The 10,969-nt window shown below is 37.7% G+C and overlaps 1 protein-coding gene across 4 annotated transcripts in view; it reads left to right on the forward strand.

Moving 5' to 3' along the window:
- The window catches only part of SCOC (short coiled-coil protein), a 104,332-nt gene extending 94,689 nt beyond the window's left edge, over window positions 1-9,643 (forward strand). For 2 of the 4 annotated variants that reach the window (XM_078069252.1, XM_036078944.2), the window contains exons 2-4: window positions 6,063-6,134; window positions 6,479-6,562; window positions 8,065-9,643. In XM_078069252.1, coding sequence (XP_077925378.1) covers window positions 6,063-6,134; window positions 6,479-6,562; window positions 8,065-8,207 — 299 coding nt within the window. In that variant the 3' untranslated portion in view covers window positions 8,208-9,643. Of the gene's footprint in view, window positions 1-22; window positions 142-3,742; window positions 3,848-6,062; window positions 6,135-6,478; window positions 6,563-8,064 lie in introns of those variants that run through there. The other 2 variants (XM_036078945.2, XM_036078946.2) reach the window with 2 other exon arrangements.
- Window positions 9,644-10,969: the final 1,326 nt, after the last annotated feature.

Genomic DNA, 10,969 nt, shown 5'->3' on the forward strand with positions numbered 1-10,969 from the left:
CGGGGCGGGACGGGGCGGGACTCCCGAGACGGCGCACGCTCTGTGGGCGCAGAGGGCGGGGCTGCCGGTACCAGTTGGTCCAAGTGTCGGGGCCTGAGGCGTTTTCCCGATTCCTTCTACTCCCAGAGCCTTCAACGGCAGGTGAGGGCAGTTGTGGGCAGCGGAGGGCCTGGCCCCGGGCGACTGGAGTTGCGACCTCGGTACAGCCGAGGAACTGGAGGGCGGGGAGGGCTGGACGCGGCCCGGGGCACCAGGCGCCCGGGAAGAGCGGCCTGGGCATTTGGTGGGCGCCTCAGGCCTGACTCCCTGAAGAACCTCTGCGCAACCTCCTCATCTCATTATTGGGCCCAGTTGTTCTTTGGGGGAGGGGCTGCTCGCGTCCCTGAGGCGGACCTCCCGCCGCCTTCTCCCGCCTCTTAGTCGAAGGCCGCTGTCCAGCCTCCCGCCCTGAATTGGGACTGCAGAGGGGCGTTTGGGCGGGATGGACCTGGCACGCCTGCACTTGTCCGTGGTTGCTGTGCCGAGAGCCCGGGAGGTGGGAGGAGAGGATGCCAAGGCGGGGAGGGTGGCGAGCGAGCGGTAAAATAAGGGCTGGCGACAGCTTTCCTGGCACCGAAAGGAGCTCCCGGGTTAGTTTCTACTTGGGCTTCCCTCAGGGATCCTGCCGAGCAAGTTTTGGGGAGTTAGGATCGAAAAGAAGAAAGAAGATGCCTTTCGAAAGGCAGGACTTTCGTTATACAATATATCGATTCCACTACTATGACGTAGCAATGTTAAGGACCTGCTGTGCTATGTCCCCAGCACTGTATGTCTGTACCTGAGGATCCAAAGCTATGCTTATATTTTCTGTGCCTGTACTCATTGATTAAATTCACTATAGCTAGCCATTCTCTGGGGATCTAGCTTCCGTTCCAATCCTCATTTGGCCAATCCCTTAATCTTGTGGAATCTTGAAACTGGATTTGTCTGACCAGAACAATTCAAAACTTGAACAGCCCTGAACAGACAAACCATTTTGAAAGTTGATGCAGCTTGAATGGAATGAAATTTATCTTCAGTTGCTTTGTAAAATATCAAAGGAATGTAGCATCAAAGATTGCAAAATATTTGGCAAATATAGATTAGAGCTGTATTTCCATTATACAATGGAAAAAACAGGGACTTTATAGTTAGACCTGCTTTCAACATCTTGGTACAAACGTTGGCTGTGAAGTCTAAGGCAGATACATAGCCTTTCTGAGGTATATAGTACCCACAAATATAAATCACAATGCCCTTCTGTTGATTTGATGAACTAAAATATATGTAAAGCATTTAGTATATTAATGAACAATGACATTATTTTAGTAGTCTTACTTGTTCACTAGTAAGCGGATGACATGAAAATCAGTTTTAGATGCTGAGAAGTTGGGTGGTTGAAGTTGGATGGATATCAGGAAAAAGTCTCAAAATCTTAGGTCTCAGAGCATACCTGTGGTGGTGTGATGGAAAAAACTAGCCTAGTAGTGATTTTGAGTAAGCCGTTATTATCTTTGGCCTCAGTTTATTTGTAAAATGAGGCAGCTAGACCAGATGATTTTACCAAAATTTCTTTTTGTGGCCTGAATTAGAGCCAAAAGGTAGAGGAGATAATAGCTAACATTATTGAATACCTTCTATGTATGAGATACCATTGCAAGTTATATATATCAACTCATTCTTACAACAAAAATATGAGGTACATACTCTTACCCTCGTTTTACAGATGAGGAAACTGAGGCTGAAATGTTAACCTTGCTCAAGTTTCCAGAGCTTATAAGTAGCAGAGCTAGGATTTAAATCCAGGTAATATAAATTTATGTCCTTTATCACTGGGCTAAACTGCTTCTTAACAGTGGTACTGTTCAGGGTACTATAAGAGAAGGTAGAGGTCTCCTTTGGTAAAACAGTAGTCTTTGATCACAGATATGTGGGCATGGAAAAATGGGTCCATCCTAATGATTGTCACACTTTCTGACTCTTGTTCTCTCCGTACTTTTTGCTTCCTGGACTTAAATTACCAAAATAATTCTAGATTCTCTTCTACCAACCAAGGCTAGATGAAAATAGGCCCAGAACGTACTGTAATTTTTGATAAAAGCTTTTCAGATTCAACCCAGGCTTAGGTCAGAGTTGACAGATCTGGGAGAACCATACCCATTTCGGAATGAAGGCAGCTTTAGGATAAACAGATCAGCCTTAGAACCCCACACTCCTTTCAATGTCCTCATGCTTGAGATACTTTGGTCTGGATTTTCTTTTCACATCGGCTTTGCATTTTTGTACAGGAACAGAAGGAATTGAAAATGAACTCTTTTTTTTCTCTTTCTTTTCTTTCTTTCTTTTTTTTTTTTTTTTAATTTTTTATTAAGTTGGCTCCACGCCCAGTGTGGAGCCCAGTGCGGAGCCCAATGCGGGGTTTGAAATCAGGACCCTGAGATCAAGAGTAGGATGCTTAACCAACTGAATCACCCAGGCACCCCAAAAATGAACTCTTAAAAGCACATTTCACATGAAATGGGATTGATGTGATAGCAACTATAGACTGAGAAAAAGACTGAGTTTTATAGTTGAAAAACTCAGTCTGGTATTAAGTGCATATTATGACATAGTACCTGTGCTAATGTAGACATTGTGAGGTTTGAGGATTGATCCTATTTTGAAAGAAAATCTGTGGCTAAAATACTTTGATATAAAGAGCTCAATGAGGGGCACCTGGGTGGCTCAGCCATTAAGTGTCTGCCTTCGGCTCAGGTCATGATCCCAGGGTCCTGGGATTGAGCCCCGCATCAGGCTCCCTGCTCAGCGGGAAGCCTGCTTCTCCCTCTCCCACTCCCCCTGCTTGTGTTCCCTCTCTCTCGCTGTGTCTCTCTCTGTCAAATAAATAAAATATTTTTTAAAAAAAACAAAAAACTCAATGAACCTTCTGATCTTATATATATATAATAAATCAGCTTATTACTCTAAATTTACTGGAAGACCTTGAATATATACAAGAATAGCATTTTGAGGCTAGCCTGTTTAATCACATCAGAATACGAGCAAATTGCTGTTTGTCTTTCTTACTGCGCAGAGGTAGCTGGCAGTGCTCTTGTCTGCTTCGTTGAAGAGTCATGAATACCCTTTTGCACAGGGCTGCCACAAAGAGCTGGCAGATTTTGCACTGTACAGTCCTCGAGGTGCAATCTTACAGACTATGATGTGAATAGTGTTCTCTTGGGTTGTGTTGTATATCGCATAGCACTGTCCTTGTGCCCACTGGGCTTTTGTGCTCTTGCCTCCACCCCAGTCTCCAATGTGTGTTTCTAAGCTTCATTTTCCCTCTAATAAGCCTCCTCCACCCCATTTTTCTGCCTTTTTTTCTTTCATTTTTTCAGATGAAGTCAAACTGTTGATAAACCATACAAAGATTTTCTATCATTTGGTTTCCTTGTGGCCAAAATTTCAGAAACTGGCTTCATTATTACATTGATCAATTTGGAACACTTTACTTTTGTAGAAGAATTTTTGGTTTAATTTTAGTGTTAGACTGAAACATAGGCAAAAGAAGTATTCCACATCCCTATACTAAACCTAATTTCAAAGTAAGTTGCATTGATTGCATGATTACATGTTGCTTTGCTTGTGTATTTTATAACTCTTCTCAGCTGTCATGAAAATTTTGTTTTGTATTCTTAAAAACACTAAATATTAGGATTTTGAAGCACTTTTGTATATTATTTAGCAGGGGAAATAGCCAAGCTGCAGGCTACTGTTGCTGAGTACTCCCAGGATCACTTTTGCTTTTGGCTGTTGCCTATGTCATCCATCCCAGACCTGTGTTAGCCAGGTCAGTAGCTGAAATGGTAGGAAAAGTGCTCTTCGCTATGCCAAGTGCCAAATAAAGTTTTCACTGCTAACACTCCACCTCTTCAATTATAAAGCAATATGTTGTTGACTGAATGGAGAAGGATAATTTTTGAAGTTGAATAATATAAAGAATTTTTGAAGAGATTTTTAGTAATCAGTCTACTTGGATTCATGTAGATGTACTAATATGTATTACATATTAATATATGTTTATATATTACATATAGTATATAATATATATGTAACTATATATATTACATCTTTTTCACATGGTTTTAATTCTCAGGTTCTTTGTACTTCAGAAAAAGTTTATATGCATATTACATATTATGTACGTGATATATTACATATGTATAATGCAGATGTAACATGTATATAATATGTACATATTATATCACATATATATGTGTGAACTTTCTCGGAAGTACAAAGAACCTGAGAATTAAAGCCATATGAAAACAATTTGAGGGAAAGTAGCTCTAATGCTAGATAAGTAGAAAGATGCTAGAAGACTCAGAGTAGATAATTATAAACATTAGGTCAGTTTTATACCATTTGTAGCTAGCTAATTCTTTAATAATGCTATGTAAAGGATGTTTACATAGACAAGTGATCTCTTATTTCAGAGGTAGTTTATACATACGCTGAGCATTTTATTTTCACGTTCATGCTAGTATCTGAAGTGTCACACAATTTTATTAACTGAAACTGTGAGGGAATATTCAATATACTGATAACTCTTATGATTCTAATTCTAGAATGTAGACATCCTTGTTCAGTAGGTCGGGGTTCTACTATTTAGCATATAGAGGCATAAGAATGCTTTGGTATAGAAGGTGCTCTATAAATAATTTGTTGAAAGAGTAACAATATTGACAGGTCTAAATTGCTTCAGTGAGTAGATTAGATTGCTTACCAGATCTGTTTCCAGTAATAATCTGGCTTATTTAAAAATCTTGAGCACACTGAATATGAAATGAATGTTAGCTATAGAGCAGAACATGTTTCACAGGAATTTCATGTTTTAATATTTTGGAAATTTTTAGAGAGCACACACCTGTGGGTGGAGGGTTGGGCAGAGGGAGAAGACAGAGAATCTTAAGCAGACTTTGTACTAAGTGTGAAGCCTATCACGGGGCTTGATCTCATGATCCTGAGATCAGGACCTGAACCGAAATCAAGAGTTAGATGCTTAACCAACTGAGCCACCCAAGTGCCCCAATATTTTGGAACCTTTTACAGAAACAATAAAATGTTGATATTTATTTCCTTATACACATCCTAATTAATCTGTTTTAACCATAACCAGGAGGTAACAAGTTGATATTTTTCATTTTTCCCGTATTAGTGTTTCAGATAGCTAGTATTTTTCTCTTGAACTTTATCAATTAAAAGTATTAAACGCATATGTAAAGTAATACTTTATTTTTTTTATTTTTATTTTTTAAAGATTTTATTTATTTATTTGACAGAGAGACAGCGAGAGAGGGAACACAAGCAGGGGGAGTGGGAGAGGGAGAAGCAGGCTTCCCGCTGAGCAGGGAACCCGATATGGGGCTCGATCCCAGGACTCTGGGATCATGACCTGAGCTGAAGGCAGACGCTTAACGACTGAGCCACCCAGGCGCTCCTGTAAAGTAATTCTTTAATAATGAAAAATATTTTTAAAGAGATTTGTCTTTATCCCTATCGTCATCCTTAACATAAGAGCTTTTTTCATTTTGCTGTTCTCTTTATTTGTATTTATGTGTATTTTACATAATTTACATCAGTGAATACACAATTTTGTAAACATTCTTCCATGTTATAGTCATCATAATTATTTTTAGTAGCCACTAGATTAGAAACTACAGTTATTAACTAGACTCTGAATGGACAGTTTCTGTTGTTTCCAATTTCAGGGGTTGTAAATAAGGTTGAAGTGAAGATTTTATGTATATAATTTTTTCCTTCTTTGTAATTTTCCTTAGGTTAAATTTCCAAGAACAAAATTGCTTATTAAAAAATATTTAAATGTTTTTGTGAGTATAAGTTATTACCATACTGCTTTCCAAGAAGATAACATATTTAAAATTTCTAATATTTTATATTTGTTCTTCCATAACTTTGATCATTATCTCCTTTAAAAAATTTAATAAATGTACAGTGGTATTTTATTGCTATATGTTTCTGTTTCTAACTTTCTCTTATTGCAGACCATTCATCAAGGATTTTGTACCCAAGACCCAAAAGCTTGTTACCCGAGATGATGAATGCCGACATGGATGGTATGTGCTTTATTTTCCTTTTTGTGAGTTCCTGGTTTTGTGGATGCTTTTGGCTTAATTAAGCAATGGAAAGAACAGAGAAGCAATATTTAGAGGCTTGGATTTGGCTCATTTACTTACTTATATCCTCTCTAGTTCTAGAAAGGATTGATAATGGCAAAACAATTTATCTTCACCTTGGTGTCCTTATCTGCCATGTGGGCATCTAACTGTTTCCTTTACAGAGCTCTTGTTTAAGTCAAGTAAGATAATGAATATAAAAAATTTTGCATATCTTTAAGTGCTACACTACACAAATGGTACCTAATGTTAATTAATAGTAAATCTGAACCTTTGTATTACAGCAGTGGATGCTGAAAATCAGGTGGAACTGGAGGAAAAAACACGACTTATTAATCAAGTGTTGGAACTTCAACACACACTTGAAGGTTAGCTTCCATTTTGTAGTTTTCTTGAATAATATCTAATTAGTTGAAATTGTAAGCATTTGTTTTGCTAAATTTTGTTAGCGTGTCCCCAGTTTTTAAAAGTATAAACTTCAAAGTCCATTTCAATAGTTTCTTTTCCCTCCTGCCTGCAGCTTTGGCTAGTGATTTTAAAGAACAGATGTGCTTCAATAAGAAAGTCAGATAGTGTTCCTGTGCATCCCTCTGGGGTTAATGTAATGCTGTTTATTACATGAGAGCCCCTTAAGCCCCTGCATTGTGTTATTACTAAGTCCACTTTAATAAAGCTTATACTAAAGTTTTTACTTTAAAAGTGTTTTAGCTTCAGAGATTAAAAGTGGGTTGATGTGAGTTTTTTTCATTTTCTGAATGTCTTGCATAAAATTAATACTACCACTGAAACATCTTGGTTTTTAATGAAATTAAGAGGTTGTGGGTGTTTTGTTTTGTTTTAATAGCAGGGTGAGCAGATCATGTCATTTCACTGGCTTCCCATTTCACAGTTAATAAAAGCCAGGTTACTCTCTGGAAATCTGTTACCTCCTTTTACCTTTCAGAGTCAGTCATGTCACACTCTCCGCCTCATTCATTCTACCTCAGACATTGACCTCCTTGCTGTTCTTTCAGCAAACTTCTACTGAGGGTCTTAGTGGTTGCTGTTCTCTGCTTGAATCTCTTTCCCTTAGGTGTTCGCATTCTATATGGCTCATTCCCTCATTTCTTTTAGGTCTCTGGTCAAATTCCCTTTATCAAAATATCGCTGACTATATGAATATAAAAAGGCAACTTCCCTTTTGCTTCCTGGGACTCTTACCCTTCTTTTTTCTCCTGACCCCTACTTGGTTGGAGCCCCCCAAATGCACATATGCCCACATGCGCATTAGAATGTAAGCTCTGTGAGGGCAAGGGCTTTTGTTACAGTTGCCTCTAGAACAGTGCCTGGCTCTTAAAGGGCACCCAATACTTAGTTGTTAAATGAATGAATGGAGAGACTGTTTTATTTGATCATTAAGAACTATGTCTTTTGAAATTTCTTGCAAATGTAAAAATACAAAATGCTCAATTGTTTGGAAACTGACTTTCCATATCCAGTGTATAAATTGAGTTGTATTTGCCTGCCACATTTTCTTAAGCATTTCTAACAAAGATGTTAGTTTTTTTTATGTTGGTAAGACATGAATCAAAATTCACATTTTAAAAACCAAGTCCGTATCTTATGGAAATAACCATTTTAAGAAATAACTACTCAACATAGATGCTATTTACCAACATTTAGTCTAATGTGAAATCTCTTTTTAAGAATTTTGGCTATTAACTTGCACTCAGTTTACTTTGTTTACCTTAATTTCTAAAGTTACCTGAATTTAAAAGCAGAAAATTTAAAGATTGTGTTATCTCTTTTAAGAATGCATTTTAAGTCTTTTATAATATGGAGTCATTGCCATCATTTTATTGATACTGGACTTTTTTATTCTTAAATACAGACCTCTCCGCAAGAGTAGATGCAGTTAAGGAAGAAAATCTGAAGCTAAAATCAGAAAACCAAGTTCTTGGACAATATATAGAAAACCTCATGTCAGCTTCTAGTGTTTTTCAAACAACTGACACAAAAAGCAAAAGAAAGTAAGGGATTGACATCCCTTCTGTTTTATGGAATTGCTGCTGATCTTTTTTTCTTTAAAACCTGGATAGATTTAAAAAGTTATAGTACTTTTGTTTGTGGCTTAATTGAATATTTATGAAGATAATGTCAGATCTAGGCAAAATTAAGAGCATAACGGAAGACTTCATGATTTTGTGTATAATATGTTAGTCTATGAAAACGTGCAAATGTAGAGACTTTATAATTAGAAATGCATATATTTATGAAACTTGAAAATGAATGTTTTATCAAATTTGCTTTGATTTATAAGTTTAGCACTGTCTTTTATTATAGGCATAGTAAGAGATACAAGAAAATAACCACCGTGTTGTGAAAAGTGACCAAAATCATGTACTGAACACACAGCTTTATGTACCCTGTCCACCATGTTGTGCCTCTTCTCCATTTGCTTCTTCCTTTCCATTTCCCTTCCCCTAAGGAAAAAATTGGTTTTACATTTGTAAAAGTAATTTTAATAGTTAATCATCTGTGAGAGTAACCTGAGCTTGAATTGTTGAAACTTACTAAAATAAGATACTTTCTCAGTTAGGGCTTCTCATAGTTAATAGTAAGATAGGATTGTTGGTTTCTCTTTAATCAGTTGAAAACAGAGGCTATAAACATGAAGACTTTTCTTTGCAACTGAATTGTCAAATTGGGAAGGTTTGGTTGTTAAAACCTTCCTTTTGTACAAAACGTGGAGAAAGATTAGTATCTGGAAAGATGAGCTCTGGTTATACATTTGGAATAGAAAATTTTGAGAAAAACATTAATAGGATGGGAAAGGTACTTGGCAAACAGTAGTAACCAACTCCAAAATGTTTTTACTCCAGATTTGTGTGATCTCTGACACAGACTAGATATATGTGTATATATATATCTCCGAGAAAGTAGATTAAATGTGACTAACCTTATGTCAATCACATCTGGAAGAGAACAGTTACAAAGAGTTTAGTCTTAACCTTTATTTGTAGTACCCAGCAGATCTTTTGCAAAGTCCCTTTAGGGTGTATTAGTATCGGAATCATGAATAATAAAATGAGGGAGTTTTATTACATGTATACTAGAGAATTTTCTGTAAACCTAACTACTTGGTTTGCAGAGTTTTAGTCACTCTTTTACGGTTTCTAAAAATTTAGTTTGTAGATTCCATCTGGTAAGAAAATTAGTATCAGAAGTAGTGTTAAAATGCTAAATAGGAAAAGAGATCCACTAATACAGTTTTGGTTGTTAGATTTGGGCTTTTAATCCTGGAATAATCTTATGTTTGTATTGGTGTACGATTCAATGAATGACTTTAGCTGTATGAATATAATAGTTATACTGCAAATATTTTGAATCCCTTTTGTGACCTAATTTACAAACATTTAAAATTGTGTTGCAATTTTGCTTTGCTGTTTAATAAAGAGCTGTTTCAGAGATTGTGTGTGTGTTAATATAGTAACTGTGGTGTGTATAATGGTGTAGTGGTATATCCAGGGTTGTTCAAAGCCACAGGGTTAAGTAGCATATCTTATTTAAGTACTAGTTACTGTATGTGTAGGGGAATATTTTTATTAAAACAAATGTTATGGGCGCCTGGGTGGCTCAGTTGGTTAAGCGACTGCCTTCGGCTCAGGTCATGATCCTGGAGTCCCTGGATCGAGTCCCGCATCGGGCTCCCTGCTCAGTGGGGAGTCTGCTTCTCCCTCTGGCCCTCCCCCTCTCCTGTGCTCTCTCTCTCTCTCTCAAATAAATAAATAAAATCTTTAAAAAAAAAAAAAACAAATGTTACAGGATATTATACATTAAGTTTTTGAAATAAAACAAAGAATTCGGAGACAGATCCAGGATTGCCAGGGGAAAGGTGGTTATAATTTTTAGGTTAGGCTAAGCTCCTGTAACAAGAGATATGCTAAAAAAATAATATAGAAGTTTCTCTCCCAACTGATGGTCTTGATGTTAAACACTGCAAGCTAGCAGGCTTTGTTCCACATAATGATTCAGGGACTTGAGTTGAGGCTAGCTCTGCCATTTTCGACCATGGCTTCTAAATCACTCTAACTAATCACTATTCTAATTTACAGAGAAACTACATGGGACACGTATGCAAAGTTTAAAGGGTTAGGCCTGCCTGGAAATGGCACATATGTTTTCTTACATTCCAATGGTGAGGAGACTTAGTTACATCTAGATTGCAGGAGCTGAGAAATGTAGTCTTTGGCTAGAAGCCATATTCCAGCTATAACTTTATTACCGTAAAAGCACATGGAGGATTCTGGTAGCAACTAGCAGCCACAGCATTCTTCTCTTGCTATTAAGTCTCTGTGCACAGCCTTCTTCCCATGCACAGAACATACTCAACCCCTCCTCACCAGTTACTGATTCAACTCAAAATCCAGGATCTTCATCAAGGTCCATCAGTTGTAGATGTGGCTTCTAATAGTCTGACAACGTCTAAACTGATGGGCAAATTATTTCCTCTCACCCTTAAGTCTGCCCATTTATAATGGTGTAGTGAAGACAGGAAACCCAAATAAAACCTCTCAACTTGGAAAATGGAATAAAGGGAAACATGTATTGATTCAAAGCGACTGTGGGGATATTCCTGGGAAACCCTAAGAAGAGTGTGTCCCTGATGATAAAGAAGTTCCTTGGGACACCTGGGTGGCTCAGTTGGTTAAGCGTCTGCCTTCTGCTCAGGTTGTGATCTTAGGGTCCTGGGATCGAGTCCCGCAATGGGCTCCTTGCTCAGCGGGAGCCTGCTT

This window comes from Halichoerus grypus, chromosome 3 (assembly GCF_964656455.1).
Source record: "Halichoerus grypus chromosome 3, mHalGry1.hap1.1, whole genome shotgun sequence".
NCBI lineage: Eukaryota > Metazoa > Chordata > Mammalia > Carnivora > Phocidae > Halichoerus > Halichoerus grypus.